At 40.1% G+C, this 27,856-nt stretch overlaps 1 protein-coding gene across 5 annotated transcripts in view; it reads right to left on the minus strand.

The window, feature by feature from the left end:
- Positions 1-21,273: 21,273 nt before the first annotated feature.
- EBF1 (EBF transcription factor 1) overlaps positions 21,274-27,856 on the minus strand; it is a 481,397-nt gene continuing 474,814 nt past the window's right edge. For 3 of the 5 annotated variants that reach the window (XM_068278297.1, XM_068278298.1, XM_068278296.1), the window contains one exon: positions 21,274-22,624. In XM_068278297.1, coding sequence (XP_068134398.1) covers positions 22,593-22,624 — 32 coding nt within the window. In that variant the 3' untranslated portion in view covers positions 21,274-22,592. Of the gene's footprint in view, positions 22,625-25,087; positions 25,157-27,856 lie in introns of all 5 variants that reach the window. The other 2 variants (XM_068278295.1, XM_068278293.1) reach the window with 1 other exon arrangement.

Raw genomic sequence — 27,856 nt, forward strand, 5'->3', positions numbered from 1 at the left:
CCTTAGACTTCACCCTCCATGAACCTACAAACCTCCACTGAACTGCACCGCAAGTGTGCTGGCTGGCCCAGCCGTCACTTCTGCCTTACTTCCCTTGCCTGTCATAGGTAGGTACAGGTGTTTCTAACTATTAGGTAGCCAGAGGTACCCTCAATATTAAAGAGAATCTGTACTGTAAAATTCTTACAATAAAAAGCATACCATTCTATTCATTATGTTCTACTGGGCCCCTCTGTGCTGTTTCTGCCACTCTCTGCTGCAATCCTGGCTTGTAATTGCCAGTTTTAGGCAGTGTTTACAAACAAAAGACATAGCAAGTGATAGGCTGAGAGTAGCTCAGTGTGTGAGTCATACAGAGTGTGCAGGGGGCCTGGAGAGGGTGTGTATAGCTTCTATCCATTCACAAGCAGCACAGCACATTCCAGCCTGACTGCCTGAGCCCGACAGACCTGACAGAGGAGAGAAGATTAGATCATATAACAGAGATAATACAGCCACTGTGCAACTAGGAAAGGCTGCAGTAAGACAGAGCACATGAAAACAGCTATAGGAACTTATAGGATAGAAGAAATAAGGCTAAAAATTTTGTTACAGAGTCTCTTTAAGTAGCTAGAGGTGCCCCCAACTATTAGGTAGCTAGAGGAACCTCAGTATTAAGCAGCTAGAGGTACCCCTGACTGAAGGCATATCTTGTCAGTGGATTGCCGAGAGCAGGATGAGTAGCCTCTCATTTACACTTTCATCAGGACTCTGCATAGGGAAGGAGGAAGGGAGGTGCTCTGGGAGAGGAGAGAGTCACCTTTCCATCATCAGGCGCCTCTAGGCATGAGCCTACAGTGCCTTATGGTAAATCTGGCCCTGGTTTTAGACTATCCAGGTAGTTCCCGCCTTTCTGTATGAGTAATAAGATGCACAGACTACTTTTTCCCATCTACAGTAACTAAAACACCGGCAAGATGTACTGACACTCCCATCTGACAGTTTTTGTTAGGAACACTGTGAAATTGCTGTACTTGGCACAATGGCCTAATTTGCACAAAAACTATGTTGAGTTGAAATAACACTGGGCAATGGCGAGAGCTGTAATGAAGGGGTTGTTTTCTCTCAACAAAAGCAGAATTTAACTTTAAACTCCAGATTAACAGTGAAATAGCCAGATAAAGCACACGTACGGACTGTCTCACCTGTCAGAGGATTTATAACTCAGCCCCGCCCTTCCTGTGATGTCACAGCCCACTCGCACAGCACAGCCAACACGGTGACCTCATACTTCTCTGTTAAGCAATGCAGCTGTTGTAGAATCTGGATGAGAAACACACTAGACCTGCAATTCAACAAACTTTCCTGTGAGTTATATATTCTTCGAACTGATGTAGAACACTAGACATATGACTATGGCAGGGATTAGATTGTGAGCTCCTCTGAGGACAGTCAGTGACATGACTATGTACTCTGTAAAGTGCTGCAGAAGATGTCAGTGCTATATAAATATAGTACATAATAATAATATGGTAGGACATTAGAACATGACTATGACTAGGGAAAGGGATTAGACTGTGTGCTCTGTAAAGTGCTGCATAAGATGTCAGTGCTATATACTGTAAATACTGTTAGAATTTAAGTATTATATGATTGAATTCGTAGGCCTCAGTTACTTTAACTGAGTTTAGTTAAAAGACTTGATTTGCAGAGTCTCCCTTTAAGCAGCATTTCTAGAAACACTGGAACATGGTTTTGTCTTACACAAAACCAGCCAAGGTTAAAGAGCTTATCCAGGCCTGATGGGCAGACCATTGAGGCAGTCTTTTCTGTAAACATCGAGTGTTTGCATATTTCGTGAAGGAAAACAAGAGTCCAGTACATTAAACAATGTTCTTTTTAGAACTAGGTGATAGTTCGTGCATGCGCAGTAAAGACCGTGCCTGTCATTATATCACGAGGCTTTATCAGCCAATAGCAGGCGATGAGTTATTGATACGTCCCTGCTCAGATGGTGTCACATTTAACTCTTTAGAGGTCGGTATTAAAGCAGTCGACGGCTACAGAGATCCACTTCTGACTTCTGCTGCTTCTGACTGATGACTTCCACCCTCTACCCAATATTTGTAATGTATTGTCATCTTATGTAACTGTATGCTGTATACAGGCCTAAGTGCCACGTAGTATAGATGGAACCTAAGAGAAAAGACTGGTTACCATTTATCAGGAATGGGACCAAGAGCTTGTAACGCAAAGAGGACTTACTACAGACCAATGGGTTCGCTGAGGTGTAACGAACCTGTAGATATAAGCATCTGTATATCTGTTTACTGAATAAACTCCTGAAACTGTAGCGACTTCTAAGAAGTTCCATCTCCTATGCTGCTTGCTGTGATGAGTCAAGTTATCACACTTCCTGTGATATGGTACCGAACGAAGGTGTAGTGTTGTTGCCTATAGCAACCAACGTATAGTTTCTTACAAATACAGGTCCTTCTCAAAAAATTTAGTGCAAATGCGTGAAATGAGGCAAATACAACAGGGAAGCTGGGATTCCCAGTGAATTACTTCCTGTCCAGCGGGGATATAAATCATTTTGTTGTGATGAGTAGTGCTAAAGTTATTGGTAAATGAAAGGGAGGAGCGCTGACATGTGAAAATTGCTCTGGTGCATAAGGGGAAAAACACCTCAGTGGTTTACTGATTAACTGATGATAATGAATTTGATGAATGCTTACTTGGATTACACCATGTTCATGTTTTGTATTTGCAAAAAATGTTCCGCCTTCATTTCAACAGATATTTTTTCTTTTTTTACGAGAACTACAAGAGATGTCGGTTGTGCGGATTTATACCCAGAAGAACACAGCTCCCCCCAGCCAGCTCCCGTTCCATACAATCCACGCTTAATCATACGGATGGTTTCGTGAACGTCATCTGCAGTCTTCGGCTCTGTGGCTCCTGAGATGAAGATGCTGAAAGATAAAAGAATCTCGGCTCTGACAGCATCAAACTCTCTACATTTCTAAATGATAAATTAATTATTCACAGGTCTTTGGGGTCCAGGCTGGAGGAAGCTTTAAGCTGCTGCAGCGGGAAGAAAAGGAATCCACGAGCTTTAGATATTAGCTCTCAAAGCCCTTTAAATCCACTTGTTTGCCCGACTTACGCCTCTCCGTTTTTTTGCATCTCAGAAGACTCGGGAGATAAAAAGAAAATCCGGACGTTTGATATGGTGCTATCAGAACTTAACAAGGGTGGGGGGGCAAAGGCTGAGTTCTAAACTGCGGGAAATTCTGGGGCGGCATCATCAAGGAAATGGGCTCTTGACGGGTCAAGTCTAGCAGGAAAGCTCCCAACACCTCTTCTGCCAAACCCTCCAGCCAGGCACAGACTTCCCACTGAGCTGCCTCGTTTAAAGGGAGACCACACTTGAAACAAACTGAATTTTAGTGCTGTCAAGAGGTCAAGTAGGCAAATATTAGAACGCTCTCATAGAATAATAGGTGTAGAAGGGATGTATCATTGAAAAAACACGTTCACCGTTTGTTTTATTTTTGATGTCCTCTTTTCCACTCCCTAAAATCCCGCTCATGCTCAGTTAGAAATCTTCACAGGTCATGTGACATCCTCCCTATCCCCTTCCTTTTGAGTGCACCTCCTGGTTCCTTCTCTCACCAGTTCTGGGTAAAGGCTGGGCAAATGCCTTCCCAGCCTCCTATGCTATGTCTTCCTTCCAGAAGGAACAATATGAGGGTAGCTGAGTGGTAGAACTTCTGCTCACAACCACTCATGCCACATTCCGAAGGCTCTGCCACTAGAATGATATGACTGCCCTCGGTACATTTTGCTGAAAGTGTATGTGTGGCATCCCTGCTAAAGCTTCACCTAGGACTTTGTGTATTTTTGGGGTTCCCTTGTAGGAAGGAGATGTTTCTTTATGGGCGGGGAAAGGGAAAACCCATAACAGCCAGGAATAAAATCTTATTGGCCATCCATCTTAAAATAAGGTCTTGGTGAGCCATTTATAGCTAATGTTGCCAAATTATACTATATATGGCTATGGTAGGATCAGAATGTGAGCTCCAATCTGGGTCAAACATGTGGCTCTGTAGATGATTTGCTTATTGACCTGGTAAGGGGGTAATTTGAGGCTATCCCTTTACTCCAAGAGCTCAGGAACCACATTTTTGCTTAGTCAGGAATTAGAGGTCCTCTTAAAGAGAACCAGAGATGAAGCACCCTCTTGTATTTTACCTTATAAATCAGTGGGAACATGACATTAAACACCTAATCTGCAATTTGTTTCATTGTTCTCTGTTTAATCTGACTGTTATCACCTCTGATAAGAATCCCCGACTGAGCACTCAGTCTAGCTTTGCTATGGAAAGATTATAGCTGAGTCTGTCTTCTCTGGTGTCTTTTCATGCACAAGCCTGCCCCCTTGTGGCTCTGCTATAATGACTCAGCTATAATTATCCCCTGCAAAGCTAGACTGAGTGCTCATTCCGGGATTCTTATCACAGCTGATAACAGACACTTTTAGCAGTGAGGATGAAACAGAGAGCAGGGTAGGTGTTTTCTCTAATGTTCCCACTGATATATATGGTAAAATACACAAGGGTGCTTCGTCTCTGGTTCCCTTTAACCAGATTTTGATTGGATCCATCATCTTCATGCTCCTCTTTATTATTATTTTTTTTAGGTTTTAGATAGCGCCAACATCTTCCACAACACTTTTAAGAGATGCTCACAATCTAATCCCTACCATAGTCATAGTCTAATGTCCTACCATATTATTATTATGTATTTATATAGCACTGACATCTTCTGCAGCATCTTACAGAGTACATAGTCATGTCACTGACTGTCCTCAGAGGAGCTCACAACCTAATCCCTGTCATAGTCATTTATCCACCATAGTCTAGGGCCAATTATAGGGGGAGGCCATTACCTTATCTGCATTTTCTTGGAGGGGATGTGGGGGGAGGAAACCCAAACAAACAACGGGGAGAGGATACAAACTCTGTGCAGTTAGTGCACCGGCTGGGATGCGTACTAGGGACCCAGTGCTGGAAGGCGAGAGTGCTATCCCCTATGCCACTGTTCTGCCTCTTTATGGACATTTGCACAGATAATTGTTATTGTCACAAACATGGTACTAATATAGTATGGATGCTTTCCTATAGGTTCCTGTGGATACAGAATAATCAAGGCTGCTAGAGTGTTTGTCAGTTCCAATCCTGATAAGAATGTGCCATTGTTTTTCAGGGTGTGGAAGGTCGAGGGAGATCAGTGTCAGAGTCTGGGGGGGAGGGGGGTATGGTGGTTAGGCGGAATTGGACTAGGTTTACTATTCGGGGTTAGGCGAAGATATCGGAGATGCTATTATAAATTATGAAAGGGTTTGTTAAACCACTTCAGCCTGCGGGTTGTTTTCACTTTAAGGGCAGAATCAATTTTCCCCTATCAAGACAAGACAAGACAAATAACATTTATATTGCGCTTTTCTCCTTGCGGACTCAAAGCGCCAGAGCAGAGCAGCAGCCACTAGGGCGCGCTCTATTGGCAGTAGCAGTGTAAGGGAGACTTGCCAAAGGTCTCCTACTGAATTGGTGCTGGCTTACTGAACAGGCAGAACCGAGATTCGAACCCTGGTCTCCTGTGTCAGAGGCAGAACCCTTAACCATTAAACCATCAGCCAACAGCGCTCCTCCCATTAATTCGCCAATAACGTTATCATTACTTATAACACCTAAATGATCTATATTCTTTTTTTTTTCACCACAGATTAGGCTTTTTGGAGGTGATACTAGTTTTCAGTAATTACTTTATTGTCTATGCAATTTGTAGGGAAATTCAAGGAAAACTTTAAAAAACACACAATTTCTCCAATTCCATCCCCTATAGCAGGGGTCCCCAAACGTTTTGGGTTGAGGGCCGGGTCAACATAATTCAGACTGCTGAGGGGCCGGAGTATACATAAATTGATGTAGAAGTCGGGCCAGACAGTGAAGCATACCCAGGTGACAACCTGCATTCCAATTAGACAGCAGTGTCACCTGATGTGGAATTTGATTGGAAACCAACGAATTATTGCTTTCTGGCTTCCATGTGGATGTAGCTGACCACATTGTACCTTAATACATTTTGTGTGTGTGGGGCCGGTAAAAAAGCCTCAGGGAGCCACATTCGGCCCGCGGGCCTTAGTTTGAGGACCACTACCCTATAGTTTTAAAATATACAATATTACTTTAGATTAAAGCCACACATTTTATTTGCCCATTTGTCCTAGCTATCACAACATTTAAATTATATTCCTAATAGACAAGACAAGACAAGACAAATAACATTTATATTGCGCTTTTCTCCTTGCGGACTCAAAGCGCCAGAGCAGAGCAGCAGCCACTAGGGCGCGCTCTATTGGCAGTAGCAGTGTAAGGGAGACTTGCCAAAGGTCTCCTATTGAATTAGTGCTGGCTTACTGAACAGGCAGAGCCGAGATTCGAACCCTGGTCTCCTGTGTCAGAGGCAGAGCCCTTAACCATTACACCATCAGCCAACTGCTGATACAGTGTATGGCAACTATATATTATCTGGAAATATGTATTTTTTTGTGTGCTTGTACCTTATCAATATTAACAAGTCCTTATTTGCTATTTGCTAAAATAACAGTAATATACCCTCATGATCTACAGGTTAAAAAAAATCTCAGACCCTAAGGTAACTATTTATGCAGTGGCATAACTAAGGAGCTTGGGGCCCCGGTGCAAGTTTTACATGGGGTTCCAAGCACTCTATTGATAAGGAGACCCAAATCCTACCAAGGACAGCTGTAGTGTCAGAGAGGTGTAATCAGAGTAAGAAAATAGCTTGTTAAGGATTACCACTATTCAATGCACATTGGTGGTATAATGGTTAGGATAGCAGCCTACCATGCGGTAGGCCTGGGTTCGATTCCTGGACAATGTATGTGAGTTGGCTTTTGACATCCTACAAATCCCTAAGCAAGCTCATTTTTCTCTTCGATATATCATAATGGTACATGCTAGGCTGGCTTCAGCATGTAGCATTGTAGTGTGTTGTGTTGGTGGTATAATGGTTAGGATAGCAGCCTACCATGCGGTAGGCCTGGGTTCGATTCCTGGCCAATGTATGTGAGTTGGCTTTTGACATCCTACAAATCCCTAAGCAAGCTCATTTTTCTCTTGGATATATCATAATGGTACATGCTAGGCTGGCTTCAGCATGTAGTGTTGGTGGTGGTATAGTGGTGAGTAGGGAGGTTGGTCAGCACACCGGCTTCTTCAATGAAGTGAAGTTTAATAAATCACATGTCAACACTTAAGTTAACAATTGTTTCGGGGCCACCAAGGGTCCCCTTCATCAGAACAGTGCAGGTCTGCACTGTTCTGATGAAGGGGACCCTTGGTGGCCCCGAAACAATTGTTAACTTAAGTGTTGACATGTGATTTATTAAACTTCACTTCATTGAAGAAGCCGGTGTGCTGACCAACCTCCTTACTCTTGTGACATTACTCTGGATGTTGCTTAGCATCCTTGGTCATGCACCCGAAATCTACTATTGGGACAAGTGTGCCTCCCCGCATCCTCTCTACCCATAGTGGTGAGTAGAGCTGCCTACCAAGCACTAGACCTGGGTTTAATTCCTGGCCAATGTATGTAAGCTGGCTTTTGAAATCCTACAATTCCCTGGAAGACAAGACCCTCCTCCTCCCGCCGGGAGAGGGGAGGAGGAAGGATTACACTTCCTGATGTTGTAAAGCAGTGTAGGCCTGCAATTGAACATTCAATGAGATTTCTGACCTTAAAACACTGCTTTGTGTCAAATCCAGATTTTTTTCTGGGACTTTTGATGTTTATTCCACTCAACCATGTCTCCCTCCAGGTATTAGACCCCTTGAAACATCTTTTCCATCACTTTTGTGGCCAGCATAATTTTTTCTAATATTCTAAGTTCGCCTCTCCATTGAAGTCTATTGCGGTTCGCGAACGTTCACGCGGACCGAACTTTCGCGGTAGGTTCGCGAACTTAAAATCAGAGGTTCGGGCCATCTATACATTGGAAATGCATACCCCTTCTTTGGAACTACTGGCCAATCTATGAATTTTTTCCATATGAACTTATAGATGAATAGAGTTTAGTGTATATAACCACTCTTATTTGAGACAGTGGCTGGATAGTGTGATGGTTAGAGGGTCTGTCTCTGACATGGGAGATAGGCCTGAACGATTTTAGGAAAAAATTGAATTGAGCGATTTCTGTCTGAAATTGCGATTTCAATTCAATTCACGATTTCCTTCAAATCAAGTTTTGTTCCCTCTCTTTGCCTGTTTGTGCCCCCTTTGCCTCTTTATGCCTCCTCTGGGTCTCTCTTGCCCCCTTTGTGTCTCTGTGCCAGCTGTTTCTCTCTGTCTCTCACTCTGTGTATCTCTGTGCCTCCTCTGTCCCCCAAGCTGCATCAGTTCTGGACATAGCTTCAAGCATGAGTCCAGCGATGCCCGTCTATCCACTTCCCCTCCTGTAGGCTCTAATGCACGGAATACTTCCTGTATGTCATGTGACATACAGGAACCCGGAGTTTTGCCAAGCACAAGAGCCAGCAGACGGCGATAGAGGACGGAAGGTATGTCCAACGCTGCGGGCCGCACACGCTGGCCTTTAGGGAAGTTTGAAGCCACTTCTTCAAACTTCCCCCACATGGAAATGAGGTGATTGCGATATTTGCTGCTTCGACGATTCCAAAATTGTGATCTTGGTGATCGTGATTTCGGTTTAAATTCGATTTATCTTTCAGGCCTAATGGGAGACCTGGGTTCAAACCTTGGCTCTTCCTAATCCAGTGAGCATACAAATACTGGAACTATCATCTTTCATATGCACTTGACACTTCGATATATGGGTGTGTAAGTGTTAGACCGTTGTTCATTTGCAAAGATTATACTCTACCCCCATTGTTATGTTATATGTTGGTGGTGGGTGTACCAGCCTGTTCATACTTTTGATTCTTTTAATTAACATTAATAAAAGTTATAGTTTAGGTATTCTAGTTACCGGTTAGGAGGGGCTTTGTATCAGGGACAGTGTTTTGCTGTCATTTACCCAATCCTACTTCTCTTAGTACAGTGTTTGCCATGGCCCGCATAGGAAAAGGTTCTGGTTCTTTGTAAAAACATTTGGAATTTGAAGGCCCATTCCTAGTCCTGAGGTATGACAGAACTTTCAATGTTTCCCACTCGCCCATATATTACCGTATATACCGGCATATAAGACGACTTTTTAACCCCTAAAAATGTTCTGTAAAGTCGGGGGTCGTCTTATACGCCGGGTGTCAGTTTTTCAGCGTGAGGCACTGCTAGGTGCCGGGTGCCATGCAGAGTTATAAATTACCTGATGCTGCACTGTGCCCTGAAAAGAAACATAGATTGCGGTGTTTTTGAAAAAAAACCCTGTATTACCTTATTCCGATCAGCCGCTCATGCGGCTAGCAGCGCAGCTTCCGGGGTCACCTGACTGGTGACGTGTGCGCTCCACGATACATCTCGGCAATCTCTTCATGCGTGAGCACATACGTCACCAGTCAGGCGACGCTGGAAGCCGCTCTGCTAACCGCGCGAGCGGCTGCTCACAAGAAGATATTACAAGGGTTTTTTTTTTTTAAACAGAGCGTGATCTATGTCACTTTTCAGCATGACACATTGCAGCATCAGGTAATTTAAAGCTCCGCATGACACCCGGCATCAGCACAGTGAACTGGGTAGTCTTATACGGCAAGTATATGCCAAACTTTTTATTTTAACTAGAAAAGTTGGGGGGTCGCCTTGTACGCCGGTATATACGGTAGTTTGTTCGTCTAAAAAAAATGTAATTGCTGCTTTCCTCCCTCCCGCATAGTTTGATTATTTTGAATTCCTCTGACTGCACATAATTCAAGGCTCTTTCAAAATACTACCTTGGTTGGTCCACTTATCGATAAAACCAGGACTATACAGATAGTATCTGCTTTGCCTTGGGCAGAATATTCAAATAAGTTGCTAGTAGGGATGATCACAGATCTGCAAATAAATGCAGCTTGAAAATGGACCAATCAATATTAAACTGATTAGTCCATTTTCAAACTGCATACATTTGCATCATTTCAGAACAGTTTGCATCTCATTGATCAATCCCTATTGCCTAGTAGAACAAAAAGTTTTAAAGTAGAAGTAGAGTACCATTTATTGGCTACATTTAAAAAGATTCAAAGAGTAACCTTCAGCCAAACAGACGTTCATCAGACTATACTTTGTACTGATTACTGAATAAAATCTTAAAGGATACCCGAAGTGACATGTGACATGAGATAGACATGTGTATGTACAGTGCCTAGCACACAAATAACTGCCGTGTTCCTTTTTTTCTTTCTCTGCCTGAAATAGTTAAATATCAGGTATGTAAGTGGCGGACTCAGTCCTGACAGGAAGTGACTACAGTGTGACCCTCACTGATATGAAATTTACCTTTTTATCTCTTTCTTGCTTTTAGAGCCATTTTCTGCTAGGAAAGTGTATTATAGTTGGAATTTCTTATCAGCGAGGGTCACACTGTAGTCACTTCCTGTGAGTCAGGACTGAGTCAGCCACTTACAAACCTGATATTTAACTCTTTCAGACAGAGAAAGAAAAAAAAGGAACACAGTATAGTTACTTGTGTGCTTGGCACTGTACATACACATGTCTATCTCATCATGTCACATGTCACTTCAGGTATCCTTTAAAAAGCACAACGTATATAGATTTGTATTTATATTGGCAAAAAAAAAATATCTATATGCCTCTTTTTGAGGTCCAAATGTTTATGAGTGTCACAGGATTTAACCTCCCTGGCGGTATTGACGGTTATACACGTCAATACATAATATGCTGTGAACAGTATTGATGTGCATACACGTCAATATTCTCCTGCACTGTATACTAGACCCTTGCCTGACACATTTTGGCAAGTTACAGGAAAAAAAAAAGGTTATGAAAATTAATTAGATCACTTTTTGCACAGAAATCCTGGGGACATTGAAAGCCAGTTAGGTTAAAGTGGATCCGAGGTGAACTTTTACACATTGCATAATTGTGTTCCTTTCCTATTGTTTATAGGGCATTCCTCAAGCCAAATACTTTTCTGTTTTTGTTTTAATACTCTAATTCCCTATAAACTAAAAAAGCCACGCCCACAGGTTTTCAGAGAGCCAAGGCAGTAGCAAGGGCTCATGGGAGCTCAGTCTGGGCAGGAGGAGGGGTGGTATTACTAGCCATTGATTTCAGAGGCAGAGGGGAGGAGGGAGGAGGAGGGGGGATTAGGCTGATGGCTCCAGATACAGATAAGCCTGCCTCTGTGTAATGTTTACAAAGAGAACATGGCTGCCCTCATTGTATCACAGGAATAAATAATCATATTCTACTAAAACTGTTTGCAGCTAGATATGCTGTGTAAACCATCTAAACTTTAGATAAGATATATAGACAAGTTACTTGTTATAGTTAGTTTTTCATCTCGGATCCGCTGTAAAGCAAACCTGCAGCAAAATAAACTTATGATACAATTGTGTCTGTAGTACAGCTCTCACATTGTTCTCCAGTACTGGAAGAGTTAAGAAATGTCAGTTGTTATGTATGCAAAAGAGCTTCTCTGAGCTATTTGACCCAACTTGGGTCGAATTAAGTCCTTTTTTCTGAAGCACTTAATACAGCCTAGAAACAGCGAGAGATAGCTTGAGATAAGGTTTTACTGCAGGAAAGTTCAAAAGGACATTAGCTTTTCTCTGTTTTATAGTTTAAAACACAAAGTGTGGTTTTTAAACTGCAAATATTACAGAATTAAGCAATGTTATAAAAAAAAAAACTATGTAGCTCAAAATAAAATTAGGAGACTGTTTTCTTTGTTACTATAATGTTCTATTCATTATCTGTACTACATATACAATTAATTATATCATAACTTTTTTTTCGCTATAGGTTTGCTTTTACTCAGTGCAAAGGATGTAGAATCTAAAGGTTTTGCTATATACTGAAAGCTCTTTTAATTTTTTTTAAGAGGAACTCCAGTGAACATTTTAGTGTTAGCAGGTGATGTAGCTGCTGCATGGTTTTTGGCAGTTGGAAACGGCTGTAAACAGCTATTTCCCACAATGCAGCAAGGTTCACAGACAGGAAACTGCCAGGAGTACCACAGTCCTCAGAGTTTCTTGTGGGAGGAGTTTCACCACAATATCAGCCATACAGCGCCCCCTGATGGTCTGTTTGTGAAAAGGAATAGATTTCTCATGTAAAAGGGGGTATCAGCTACTGATTGGGATAAAGTTCAATTTTTGGTCGGAGTTTCTCTTTAAAGTTAGTGAATAAATGGTATCATACTGTACATTCAAAAATTCCAGTCTCAAATGATTTAGACAAATCTGTGTAAAGAATTAAAATTATATATTAACTACCGTAATGTTTCTCAAGTTTTTTTCTCGGTACAAGTTTTAGAAACATGTATGGATGAAGAAAGTTTTTTTCGCAGGAACATTCTTGAGACAGCCAGCACAATTTCAACATGGCTGGTAGACATAGTTTGAGTTTGGAAAGTTTTGTTTTATTAAAGAAAAAGAGTGAAAGGTGGAATACACAGACAGGAAGTAACTTTAATTAAACATCGTGAAAGTCAAAAATTATTATTTTTTTTTTACAGTTTGAATTTTTTTTATAGCAAAAAAATTAGAAGATTCTTTATTGTTTCTTCAGAACTGTACAGTGCTTCTATTTAAAAGGTGAGATCCATACCAAGGATAAAATGCAACCCTTTCTATAATTTTTATTTTTTTTTATTTTATGGACATGGTGGAAGATGATCCAGAACTCAAATATGATGTTTACATTATGAAAGACCCGATTTAATTGAAAAAAAAAAACACTTTAAAAGGGAATGTAAAATAATTTTTGGTATTTTTAATTTGTTTATTTATGTTTAGCAATAAAAATAAATTAATTTTTATTTATTTTTTTTCATTAGAAATGTGTGAAATATTACAAATAAATTAATAATTTCCTAAGCTTTGCGTGCTAGTTGGCTAGTTTAGTAGATACAAATTTGTGGGCAGAAAAGCATCTCACTTTAGTGTTGCGAATGCCCAAACTCCTGCCTTCCTCTTTGGCATTGTACATCTGCCATATAGTTTATCAAACAACAGTAAAACCACTTCCTTCTAGCAAAGCTTGCCTATCAAACTAGCACATGGAGCTAGACATTTTTATTTGTAATATTTAATATTTTCCTGATTAAAAATAAAAAAATAACCTTTAAAACAAATATTTTACTACTAAACGTTATAAATAAATAAAACTAAAAATCAGGGGGAAAAAAATCAGTTTACATTCCCTTTAAAGACCGGAATTACCTTTTGGAAGGAAGAGTTTCAAACTTCTATGCCAATGGATGAAAATTACATGTATCCTGAGCTCATTTACATTCATTGCAGTTGTAATAAAAAACATTTCAAGAGCAGCGATTTTTTTTATGCTAAAATCTCCAGATTTTCCTTTCCTGCTCTTTTTTTTTTTTTTTAGACTGTTGATATGATTTTTTTTTTTTTTCAACTCAAATATGTGGAAGAGTTAGCTGACTAAAACTTACATTGGCCTCAATTCACTAAGCTTATCTCCTGTCTTTAATAACGTTTCTAGAGTTATCACCATGGTGATGAGGCATGTCGTATTCACCAAACATTTTACCTCAGGCAAACCTAAAGTTAACTCTTCTGTCTTTAAGTTAACTCTTCAATCCTTAAAATAACTCCAGCATTCTAAAGTTAAAGACAAGCTGTTAATTAACTGTGTGTGTAAATAACTACAGAGGAGGTAACTTAACTACAGAGGAGTTAACTTAAGGAATGAAGAGATAAGAGAACTCTCTCACTGTGTGGTGGCAAGTTTTCTCTTGCCTTATTATCCCCGGCAAGGTTATTAGTGAATTGAGGCCATTGTTAGTTAGAGATGGTCAATGAGATGATGCTAATTTTATGTTAAAGCAATTTTTATGCAAATGTGTGCAGATTAGAATTGGACCAACCAAATCATCATCTACTGTAAAAGAAATAACATTATTTGTTCTCATTAACCAGGAATGTCGAACTCCAGTCCTGGAGGGTGAGATCCATGCCAGTGTTTAGGATGGCCTGAGATCTGGAGAAATGTAGTCTACTTGATGAACCACCCCTCTCCTGATTCACTCCCATCAATTAGTTTGAGCTGTACCAAAAATGTGTGAGGACCACGGCCCTTGATGACTGGAGTTTGACATCCCTGCCATTAACCATCTCTGTTATTGGATCTGATGGATTATTACATTGAGTCACTACTTTCAACCCTACTTTTTTGATGTTCGACAACTAAATGTGGAGATGTCCGAGTTCCTAACGCCACCCATCTGTTACATAAAATACTAGAGGGGAACTAAATATTTAAGTATGCAGAACCCTGCCAATCTCCAACCAGAAAGCCAGTTTTGGGTCAGGTAACCATTTTGAATTCTTTTTTTTCAGAACTGGTGTACCTATGCCTTATTGGGCCATACCCTACTAACTTTTCTCCAGAGTTTTCTCCAAAGAGGTAATTTTTCATCTTATTTTAAAAGTAGGTTTTCAGTACTTCACCATTTGAAAAGTACTGAAAAGTGGATAAAAAAGTAATATTAAACTCATTTTGAGTAATTTCTTGCTGGGTGGAAGCTTTACTAGCATTTTATTGATAATGTTTGAAAATGTCTACTTGGAAAAAAACTCAGTTGAAAGGATATAGCCCGTCTCAAAGGGCAATTCTATAAAGTTGGTGATAAGGAGAGAATACTACATAAAGATGTTCTAATCTGAGCCTGTATTGTCACTGAGGAAATAAGTGATTATACATCTGAGAAACATTGAATCTCCTCCTGATGCCACAAAAAAAAGGAAATAAAATAAATGAAATTCTTTTTTTCATTTTTAAATCCAGCTGTCTCTGTGAATATTTGTCTCTGGAAGCATCTCCCCAACAGGTACACCAAACGCAGTACAAAAACTGAACAAAGTGACCCTGTCCTCTACTCTCCATAAATAATATATGTAATAAAAGTAGTGGCTGAAGTTGGACTTTTATATATTAGCTAAAAAGTTGATAAATATACCCAACACTAGTGCTGGTCGTAATGGAAAAATCTACGGTTACGGATCATTACGTGTAATTTTACGCTATTACGCATTACGCAATTACGGCGTAGGAAATTATCTACGGTTCATCACTGTAATTCCGCGTTAACTTACGCAGTTACGCATAAGGATACCATAATGTAGGCGCTTACACTACGATGTTACGCGTAGTGCCGTAATACCCATTAATGCATATTTTTTGACGCATACGGACAATGTGTACGCAATAGCCATCAATGTGACAGCTATTGCGTACACATCATTCGTATGCGTCAAAACGTACGCTTATATACTGAAGATACTATTGGTTGCTTAGGATGTTGAGTGATTGGCTACTCTTAGAAAAGGGGAGTTTTTACGTTAGTAATTAGGCGTAAAATTACGCGTAAGTCTTCGTAAAATTACGCATACCTAGCAATTACGGTAGACAGTGTAATTACGATACCACTTATCTCCTTACGCATAAATAATTACGCGTAGCGCTTACGCGTAAATTTACATTGAATTACGATGCGTAATTACGCTCATGCGTAATTTTGGCCCAGCACTGCCCAACACCCCCACCAGTTTAATTTTAAGCTGCACAATTTTCTAAAATTTTCGAATTTTCAGCTAAAGCTCTTGTTCTCAAAGGGATCCTCAGAGAATGAGATACCTGTTTTTTTTTATGTAATTTGGATTGGAGTTGGTTACAAAGAAAGGTGAAACAAGCTTGCTGTGAGCATTACAAACATTCCTCTCTGGAACACTGGAATAAATAAGAACCACTGTTCTGAGGAAGCTCAAAGGATAACTGTATTTGTGCATAAAAGTAGAGTTAATTGTTCGCTTCCAAAAATGTATGAAAAAAATTAAGCTGGCTCCCTACCTAGAATATCCAGAGATCTAGCCAGTGTGGCTTTCCTCTCATGCCCCCACACACGCTCAATACTGGCAATTGTATTTTACAATATCTTCTGCCTACCCAAGGAAGCTAGGCAGTATCTCTGAACTGGTCGTCCGCAAGTCAGCTCAGCCTTCAAAGGCCCTTCTTCCAGGCTACCTTTTTGATGGTCTGGGTAGAAAGTAGATGGTGTCCTTTTTACAATTGCCAGTGTGGAATGGAGTGAGAAGGTAATGGGGTGGGTGGGGATATCTCTGTAATTAAATATTCTTGGCAGGAGGCCCACTTTAGTTTTTGATGCACTTGGGGTTGCAAACAGATAACTACAGTTATCCTACATTTTTCTTTTCTGGAACATAGACTTTTTGCAGGAAGGAAAGAATGAAGACAAGTATTACCTGCTAACCAGCTGGATGTTTTCAATGCAAAGAGTTTCCATATACAGTTTTTGTCCCTAAACATTAAAACGATCTGCTGTCAGATTATATTTAAAATACTCTCCAGCCCAATCGAATAAAAAAAGAAGGAAGACTATGGCTAATGATGATGACTATGAAAGGCAGCCTATCATTTCAGAGGAGGCTTTTGGATGAACAGTTCTAGTTGTGTTTTTGTTTTTCACCAGTGGAATGCATCCTTACCTGCCTGTATTTTAATCATTTATTTTTAATTTAGATAAAATATCACTAAGAAGAGCCTGAGGCTTTAGCTCCCACCCCACCTATTCAATATCTAGAAAATAAATATAGTTTCAGGGTATGAAAACGAGTTTGTCTTGTGCTTCTCCATTGGTTTTTGTTCTTCGTGGTCTCAGTGGATGAGCAGAGGGTAAGATACAAGTTGGATGGATGTGACTGGCGTTAAGGCATTCAAACTGCTGGTTTCTATTCATGTTAAGAACGTGGGAAAATGTCCAAGAAGACTTCAGAACGAAAGTATGTTCACCCTTTGTATAAAATCCCACTTCCCACATTCTATGGACATGCATATGACACGAGAAAAAGAAAGACCACGTTCAGTCCATCAGAGTCATCAATTCAGCGTACTTTAGCTAGGTGCATTCAGTCATTATACAAATCAACGCTCAACTACTTTAGTCCAGTAGTCCATCACTTTTGGTCAATGCAAGCAGGCCTTTTATTGACTTGGGCCTCGATTCATCAAGACTTATCAAATTCGTTAACAACAGTTTGGTAAAATACCGAATTCGTTAAGTTGATTTCAGGATTCATCAAATTTATCTACAGCTGTTAGCGAGCATTCGGTAATCATTCGGTAATGATGCATTAAAATGGGAGAAAGTGCAATTCATGAAATTGAAAGTGGGCGTGGTTTAGCGTTACATTTAGGGTTATCTCCTTCACTGCTCTGTCGTTATTCCTGTCAGATCATTGCTGACAGAGAAGATGGAGCCATTTGAAGTCTTTATGTATCAGCTGAGAGTGATTCAAAGGCGCAGAAGGGCAAGAATAAGGTCTAGAACTACATCAATTTGCAAGAGAATAGATTTATTTGCTATACCAGGACATCAGCATTTCTCTTGAATTATCTTGTAAGAGAACACAGGCAGTGCCAGGGTTAACTAAATTGCTAGCTGCACTACATTTTCTCAGAAAAGGCTTCTATCAAGCCGCAGCTGGCGAAATTGTGGGATTATCCCAAGCCAATTCCAGAATCCTGGTCCAGGTGTTAAGCCCTTTTCAGAAAGTTGCTACGTAGTGTTCAAAGGACTGCCTTTTACCCACAATTCCATGGGAATCTTATGGCCTTGTCGCTGTAAGATGGAAATATCGACACGTTACCGAATGGTTACCGAATTGTTATCGATATTTTATCGAATTCACTCCGAATGCAGAAAAACCTGGATGAATACAACTAGAAATCGATAAACTTCGAATTTGGTAATTTAACAAACTGGAAAAGTTATCTCAAAGACAATGATGAATCGAGGCCTAAATCGAAATTCCTGAATACCACAGAAAGAGGGGGGGGCAGACACTGAAACTGTCCATATAACAATTTATCACCACAACAACAGTTCCATTACTTGGACCCATCTTCCTGTGGTACCCGATACCATGAGCAGAAGGCTAGATTGGAACTGCATCTGTAAATGGAGATTGGAGTCCTAGAGTAAAAATCTTTCTCTTTATAAGTCAAGCCTCCTGTTAAAGTGGGTTTTGCATTATACCAACATAAAAAGTTTAACAAACAAAGTCTATAAGTAAGGGCCCACCAATTATTTTGGAGTGTGGGAACCAGTCTCATCAATCCAGGAACAAGAAATCCATTTTTAGGAGCCAGTTCCATTGACGCTAATGAGAGAAAAACTTAAAAGTACAGCATCTGCTATAATTTGTTGAATTGGTTACATGGCTTCTGGGAATTGTCCAACCCGGTTATAAATCATGTCCTATTTTGGGTAAAAAGGGTTCCGCACCAGAGGTGGTAGTCCTTTTCTATTGTCTAGATGTATGTTGTATTGTCTGTAAAGGAGTAATTTCTGGAGTTGTTTAATTTCAGTTGTATATTGAATTAACTTGAGTTACATTTACTTTTCTCATTCCGTCTTTCCTCTCATCTTGCGAGATTTCGAACATATACAGATCCAGGCAGTCAAAGGTGATGACTACAGACTTGGGTGAGTTGACATGATTCGGATATCATTTGACTAATAGAAAAGGAACCTTCTTAAAAGATCAGTATTAAACTTTGATGAGTTATAGTCAGTAGCGGACAGATAAAATAGCAAGACTGTTCATACTAATACGATGTGATCCTCCTACAAATGTTATGTCGTTTGAGCAGTCAAGGGAATAATGTTGAATACCTAAAAACTGAAGGAACCAGCATGAAAGAAAAATCACGTGATAACAGAATCGCTAGTTCTCAGTCAACAGATGAATTGCATGTTCAGGTGCACTGGTGTAGCTCACTAAGTGGCTGAGGATAGGAGCAGCACAGTGGCCAAGTGGTTAGCAATCCTGCTCTTTTATATTTTGAGAGTCCAAGGGTCATCTCTGGTGGAGTTTATATGGACTTCTGCAGTTCCTATGGGTTTCTCCAACATTCCCAAAAACATTTAGGTAAGTTCATTGGCTTGAGACTTTTTTTCGGAACATTACACTGTGAGCTCCTCTGAGGGTATGTGAATGGGTTAACGTACCTTGTCAAAATATTTTGGACAATATAAATACTGCAATCAGATAAATAATATTCTTTGAGATCATTTTTTTCCCATGCTCCTTTGGTAGAACCAGAAATTTGTAGCATGAATGACAAAGTTGCATAAATCATGTGATCCTATCAGTGTGAGCAGGTCCACCTAGGAGAGTCCCTAGCATCTTGTGAATCCAGGTCCCAATGAAATGAGCCTGCTTTCAGGGCAAAGGGAAGTCCAAGCCAGAGTTATAGGGAACCAAGCAACATTTTTAACTTTCAGGGAAGCTCAAAAGCCCATTAAACATGCATGCTAACAATGTGGCTCCTTACTAAAACAAAACTTCAATTTTACCTCATCCTTTTATATTTAAAGTCAACCGAGCACCATTTTTTTTAGCACCCAGGGTATCTCAATAGCACATGAAAAATGCATGCCAACAATGTGGCACTGGCTCATAATTAAAATAAACTTCCATTTTACCTTTTATTTTACATTCAAAGTAGTTTCATTAGCCTACTTCAGCAGGCCTGCCCATCTGTCCCCAGCCACAGAGATTTAAGGAAGCTAATTGTTTTATTGTAGTCATTACTCATTACCAAGAACAAAACAATACCTTTTCATCAACAGAGGGGGGTGGGTAATTAGGACAGTTTTTTCAAAGAGATTATCTAGCGTGAACGTGTCAAGATAGTATCAAGATAGCATCTCTGACTGTAAATGGACTGTAAGAAGGGGAGGGGGAAAATGCCAGCTTCTGTGCCAGGAGAAATTCCAGGGAAAGAAGGGTGCTTACTTCCCTTTAAGAGTTAAGGACAGGCTGTATTCTTATACTTCAGCTGGTTGACAGGTCCCGCAGAAATTGCATGCAGATAAGGACCGTTGTAATTAGTCTTTATTGCACAGTAGCTGAGATCAAACAAAAGCATTCAGCATCTGGGAAGGGGGAGGAGGGGGGACACTATGCTTCAAATAGTTAAGAGAAGTCACACATGCTGAACTATAAAGCTGGCTAAGCGCAGTGGGGGATGGGGGGGGGGGTAACTCATCCAGGGCACTTCTGCAGACTGCCATTTAGATACTCTGGGTGAAGCATTGTGTCTGCCACTGATTTTAAACTTTGTTTGGTATTTGCTGCTGAGATCCTTTTAACATGGTGGTTCATAAAATCTGCTCAGTGGATGTACACACTGTAAATTTGAACTTGCAAACCTTATACATAAACAGCTTGTATATTAGGCTTACTGATGCTTTGATATGATATCTGGTCAAGTTGCATGAGGTCTTGGGTGTTATTGGTCCAACCCTTTTCATCAATGAGAATATTTGTTGGCTTTGCAAATGACTGAATGCACCATCAAAGTTTAGAGTACAAATATTAAAGGTAGAATCATCCATACATTCTTTCATCAGTATTAGACTTACATCATTTAAATAAGATCTTGATGTATAAAAACATCAATATTTAAAATAAAAAAAGACAATCCAATTCAGCGTTGATAAAGAACTTAAAATTTGTTTCAACACAAAGTGAAAAAAATGACAAATTAAAAAAAAACAAAACAAAAAGCAACAGAAAAAAAATGTGTTCATTGAGAATACCAAACAAGAGAAAAAAATATAACAGTCGGTACTTTTCACATTGTAACATACACAATAAAATAAAATGGGTAGAGGGCTGTACAAACTCCAGAGATAAATACATTATTTATATGGATATTTTACAAATTCCCCTTACAATAATAAACTAAAAACAAAACGAAACAAAAAGTTTTGTTCATCATTTAAAAAAAAAAAAATCCCTTTCTGTTCTTGAGAAGTGCGGCTTTGTCATCTTTACTTTTGGCAGACACAACGCTCAGAAAGAGGACTTTTCCACATAAATACAATTTTTTGGCAAAACAAAAACAAAAAAAATTATATATATACTGTATATATATATATATATATATATATATATATATATATATATATATATATATATATATATATATATATATATATATATATATATATATAGTAAATAATCAGAGCTACAAAATCATAAAATATTCTACATTATTTATAACTAGATACAGACCATAAAGCTGAATGAAAAAAGGGAGGAAAATGGAAAAAAATTGACTATCCCTTTGCTCTCCTATTTGTGACATATTTTGGGTCATTCAGCATTGGGGAGAAAGGTTTGTCTCTTGCCAACGCAACACCCACTTTCTGCAATTTGTGCTTAATTTACGAAAGCTCAGTAGCCATGACTGGGTTACTCTTGGTCGCTTCATAGTTGAAAAAAATAATGATATTCATTTATTGTTCTTTGTTGATTTGCACTTGAGTCAAACTGGAATATGCAGATGAAAAGACAGTGAAGAGGTCAAAGGCTAGCTTCGCTGCTGGCCAGGTTGTTCAGGAGAAAGGTTTGTTCATCTAGCTATGCTCTATAGGCAGCACACAGAGGCCCGAACCTTTTCGCTTGAAATAATGAGCTGGAGGCAAGGGACCCAAAGTTTCAAAAAAACCCATCAAAACCTTCAGCATCAACTGACCCAGTCACAGCTTGTTTAACTCGTGAACTGGAGTGGGCATAAGGTGGGCGAATTGGAGTGGGCATAAGATAATCATTTGAGGGGTAACGGACTGATAAAAAGAGGACCAAAAAGAAAAATATGATTTATGATATGACAAAAAGGTCAAATATTGGACTGTGTCATGATATCTACCCTCTTCTCCTAACTTTTTTTTTTCTTTCCAAGATTTTTTTTTTTTCATTTTAAGATTCTAAATTTATATCGGGCTGAGGACAACCAGAGCTAATGCAAAAAAGAAAAGGGAAAAACAATCTGTCAATCGTCCTTCTTGTGTAACATCTCAAACTAATTACAAAACACATAGCAAAAAATTTACGTTTTCTCCGTGACTATAAAATGATCTCCCGGACAAGATCCCTTTGTGTCCTTGCCAGATGGTCAATGAAGAGTCATTTCAGAAGAGTGGACACCTAAAAAAAAAACCACTCCTGGTCCATATCTATCCAGGGCCATCGTGTCAAGCAGAGGGTCAGTGAAGGAGGATCTTTTCGGATCTTCCAGGACCTTGTCCCGTGACACATCTTGGCAGTCCGGAGATCCATGACAATGACCTGGGTAACAAACGTATCTATCTTTCTTTGTTTGTTTGTGTGTTCGCCATTGTCTAAATCCGCAGTTCTATGGTTCCTCTGTACAGAGGCCTGAGTTAAAAGTTGCTCTCGGTCAAAGCGAGAGAGAGAGAGCGCGCGAGGGAGAAAGAAGTCCTTCCCAAATGTGAGAGGTGAATTTCTGGAACAGTAAATCCCGGATGAGTTCCACTGTGGTTTGTTTCACATGGGAGGTGCAATCATCCCAGAAATAGCTGCAGAGAAACAACAACAAAAACGTCCGTGAGCACAAGTGGAAAGAAAACAACAATACTATAACATAAAACATCATAAAGACTAACAAACACGACATGGTGTCACGGTCATCGTCAGCACAATAAAGCAGATGTACCACAATCCTCTACACTGGCTGGAGAGAACCTCTCAATCTAGTCCATGAGGCAAGATGACCATGAGCATGGACACCAATCAATTTTCCAAAAAATAGTATCCCACCATACTACAGACGCTACGGTCTCAGTGTAGGACTGGTGAATGTATTATTAATAATCTTATTATCAGAAAAAAAAGTCACAGTTGGAGGATAGTAGCACTGAGCACAACGTGCGTGAGGGTGCAGGAAATTTGGGGCTGGAGGCACCCGATAAAATAAATTTCCCGCATTCAGTATAGGTGCCTGTGGCAATGCCAAAACTTCCCTGGTGCCTGTTAATTAAGTTTGGGGTTTGCTTAGGGTCAGGCATCAATTGGGGGGGGGGGGGGTCAGTTAGATTAGGCATCAATGGGAGGTGGTTGGTTAGGGTTAGGCGTCGGTGGTGGAAGGGGGGGAGGTAGGTTAGTGTTAGGCATCATTAGGACCTCTTTGCCCGTTCACAATGAAAATCTAACATGCTTAAGGTATTATTTGATGAAGTATTTAAGTTGCACCATGTGCCTTTAGATTTCTCCTGTAGCTACCCAGAGAGTCTGGAGTCCCGAATTGCCCATTAAAGCAAATAGTGAATTAATTTCAGAATTTTAATTTGGAAGTAAGGCTTCTTCACTTTCTAAAGCTAGTGAGATGGGGAGAGGTGGAGTCACTATTTGGTAGAGTCCATGTAATCCATGGACTATATCAGATAGATTTCAGCTGTGAGCTTTTTTCCCCTTCATACCCCCATATAACACCCCCAAATCATGGACTATGAGACTAAGCTGTATGTGATGGTTCACAGCCAATCGGGAGTTTGTTCTAACAATCCCAGCATGCTCCACTGTCTAGGAAACACAGAGAGTGAACCCAGTGCCATCAAATGCTGTTTCTCAATCTACTTTCCCGACTGAAATATGACAACAGTACGTACATACGGAAAGGTGAATAAACAAACTATAAAGCTGCAATGCACAAAAAGTGAAAAACATAATCCTAGCCTGCTAGATGTCTGACTAGTGTCATCGTGCTCTTATCTGTCGGTGGGAAGCTCACTTTATCATTGCCGTAGCTGCACAGTTAGCACTACAGCAACCGTGATGATGCAGAGCCTGGGTTGGGAAGGGGCAGATTTAAAAAAAAAAAAAAAGAAACACAATGCAAAACAAAACATGAAAACGCTCTCAAGCATTTGGAAAATATTAGGGGCTAATTAGACTTTCTGCCGACATTTCTGATCTCTGTGTTTTCTCCAGGTGGCTGCCTTCATAGCTCTTTAATGATGGGTTTAATTAAAAAGTTAGTGTGTTTATACTTTTAGTGTGCTTACAATGGGCCCTGGTCGGTAATAGAGTATACTTGTGTTATTTATTTTACACTCTTCAGTCCACAATCCGTCCCGGACTAGGCCCAAACCACATGTGGTCGGCATTCTTTGAATCAGATATTCATGTGGAGCGCATGCACAGTTTGCTCTGACTGCACATGCACTGCTGATAGTGCTAGGAGCATGTCCACTGTGATTACAAAGACACCGGGAGCCTGGTGCTGTAGAGCGAACTGCGCATGCGTGGGCAGATGTACCATTTTGTGGTCGGGGCCTGGTGTGGAGACCTTACAGAAAGTATGTATGGACTAATTTGTGCAAAAAGTTTCAACTCGGATATGCTTTAAAGTAGGATTATACTCCAAAAACAAAATTTCAGTAACTACTATTGGCTACATAAAAGAACATTTGAAAGTATTCCCAAGTATTCCCTGTGTATAAAATTGTTTATTTTCACTGCAGAGAGCAGTAGAAGGATGCTTATCTCTGTTCACTGGCAAAGGCAAGAATCTCTCTGTGCCTCTGTCTTCACTCTGCCCTGCCTCCTCCCTCTACTGAGTAGACACATTGCCCTGGCAACTGCAGAGTCACTTCAGCGGTGGAGGGAGGGAGGCGGAGGGAAGACACAGGCACAGGGAGATTCTTGCCCTTGCCGATGACAAGAGATAAACAAGCCTGTACTGCTTTATGCGTGAAAATAAATTATTTTTTATGCAGAAGGAATACTTGGGAATGCTTTCAAATGTTCAGTAGTGACAGAAATGTTAGTTATCAATTTCACATCTGATTGGGTGCTATGGGCGATCCTATAGATCTTAGCAACACTTCAGCCTTCCTCTGCTCCATGAGGCACTGTAGGCCTCAGCTGACCACTCAAGCCTTACTAGAGGTCTATATGGTAAAATACATCTCCGGTGAACAGACAAGGACAGAACACAGAAACACGACAGGAGCAGAAAATGGGAAGAATTGGTCACATACTTCAGGAGAAGGCCAAGCCCTGCAGAGAGCCTGAACTGAGGAACTTGCCAGTGTCCACAAAAGACTGGTCTGATGAGGGAAGACAAAAGGGCAAATTAGTCACTTGGGAATACGGCATGCTGACACGCGGAGGTGGCCAATAAGATGGGCTAAGAGTTCCGGCTTGCATGCAAATGTCTGGAACTGGACCAATCAGAAAAGACAGGAAGTTCATTTGATTGGACCAATTAAAAGCTGCCTACAATCTGCATGCAAGTCAGAATGACTAGTCTCTCACTGACCAGCTCCGCTGACAAACCCTGTGAAAAGGTGTGTAAGTTGTATCTATGTATCGGCTTCTGTACTGACGGGGCTTGGGCGTTCGGTTTCATGCCAAGCTTGCAAATTGATAACTAAACGTAGTCTACATAGACTTATGGTTACTTGGAGAAATATGTGGCGGTCTAGCAACCAACCAGAGACTGGATCTTATACATGTCTACACACTATGCAATTTACCAGAGAAAAAACAAAAGTTTAAATATTTCCCCAATACGAGGAGATGAAACTAACAAGCATTGATTCAGGCAATATGTTTACTGAGTACTTGTATGTGGTTTATTACAAGCCTTCAAAACCTGAAGTGAAAATAAACTTATAATGCATTGTTTGTGTAGTACAGCTAAGAAATACGACATTAGTAGCAAATATATGAGTCTCATATTGTTTCCAGTGCAGGAAGAGTTAAAAAAAAAAACCTTCAGTCGTTATCTATGCAAAAGAGCTTCTCTGAGCTCTTCCAGCCACTGGGTCAAATACAGTGCTGTTTCCTGAACCACTTATACAAGAAACAGTGAGAGAAAGCTTTAGATAAGGTTTTACTGCAAGAAAGTTCAAAGGGTCATTATTTCTGTTTTGTTTTATAGCTTAAAAGTGTGGTTTCTAAACTGCAAATATGACAAAATGATGCAATGTTATAAAAAAAAAAGCTATATTGCTGAAAATACAAATATGGGACTTTTCTTTGCTACTAATGTTCTATTTGTTATCTGTACTACACATACAATTTATTATACAGGTATCATAAGGGTTTTTTTTTTTCACTTGAGGTTTGCTTTAAGTCTCTTCCTCCGGCATAATATCGGATTAGATAGGAACCATGTACAGTTAGTTATTGGTGGTATTACCCGAATCAGCGTTTATTGGTTTGATGTCTGCATACCTGCTCCATGACCTAAGCCCCATCTACACGATATGATTCTTTGTGCGATTCGATTACGATTCTATTTACGATCCGATTAAATCCGACATGTCCGATCAGGAATCGCTTCGATTCAATTCGATTTGCTATTGTTTTGCAATGGCAAATTGATTTGAATCGAATCGAATCCCGATCGGACATGTCGGATTTAATAGAATCGTAAATAGAATTACGATACGAATCTTTGTGCGATTCGATTACGATTCTATTTACGATCCGATTAAATCCGACATGTCCGATCAGGAATTGCTTTGATTCAATTCGATTTGCTATTGTTTTGCAATGGCAAATTGAATTGAATCGAATCGAATCCCGATCGGACATGTCGGATTTAATCGAGTCGTAAATAGAATCATAATTGAATCGCACAAAGAATCGTATCGTGTAGATTGGGTTTAACACCGGACCATAAGAGCAAACAGGGAAGGATCCGCAAAGCCAAATAAAGTCGATGAAAAAAGCTGATATTCTTTATTTTATTATTATTATTATTATTATTTAGTATTTATATAGCGCCGACATATTACGCAGCACTGTACAGTGTATATATATATCTTGTCACTAACTGTCCCTCAAAGGAGCTCACAATCTAATCCCTACCATTGCCATATGTCTATATTATGTATTGTAAGTACTGTAGTCTAGGGTCAATTTTTTATGGGGAGCCAATTAACTTATCCGTATGTTTTTGGAATATGGGAGGAAACCGGAGTGCCCGGAGGAAACCCACGCAGACATGGAGAGAACATACAAACTCTTTGCAGATAGTGCTCTGGCTGGGATTCGAACCAGGGACCCAGCGCTGCAAGGCGAGAGAGCTAACCACTACGCCACTGTGCTGCCCATTCTTTATTTGAAATTCCACATGTCAAAGTGCAATAAAACCACAGGATCAACTGACGCGTATCGGGCCTACAATCTGCCCTTAGTCTAAGTTAAAGTGAGCCTGTTAAGGAGGGAGCTATTTGTAGGTGGGAGGAGATAGGACTCCGCCCTATATCTCAAACAGCCTGCTCATTAAAGAGACATTACATACATTAGAATAGCATATAAAACGACTTATAAATGTATGAAAATATTCAATAATAACATCAATGAATGTTTAAAAGTAATGTAAAAAAGTTACCACTGGGGATAGAAAGTTAATTAACAGATTGTAGGCCCAATACGCGTCAGTTGATCCTGTGGTTTTATTGCACTTTGTCAATTTGGAATTTCAAATAAAGAATATCAGCTTTTTTCATCGACCTCGTCTGGCTTGCGGATCCTTCCTTATTTGCTCTGGTGAATTGGCCTGGCTCGCCAGATCCTGCACCGACTGGTATGATTTGAGGGGGATAAGCATACATGAACTTTTTTTCTGCTAACTTCGGACGATGCTTCACTTGATTTCCCCAATACTGATTTTAGTTTTTGACCATTCTACAAAGTGCACCACTTTATATGAAATCAGACACCAGCCGTGTAAAGTGCAGTGCTGTGCGTCCGTCAATCATGCTCCACTTCCTGTTGCATTGCTTAAAGGGGAA

Source organism: Hyperolius riggenbachi, chromosome 3, assembly GCF_040937935.1.
Source record: "Hyperolius riggenbachi isolate aHypRig1 chromosome 3, aHypRig1.pri, whole genome shotgun sequence".
Taxonomy (NCBI): domain Eukaryota; kingdom Metazoa; phylum Chordata; class Amphibia; order Anura; family Hyperoliidae; genus Hyperolius; species Hyperolius riggenbachi.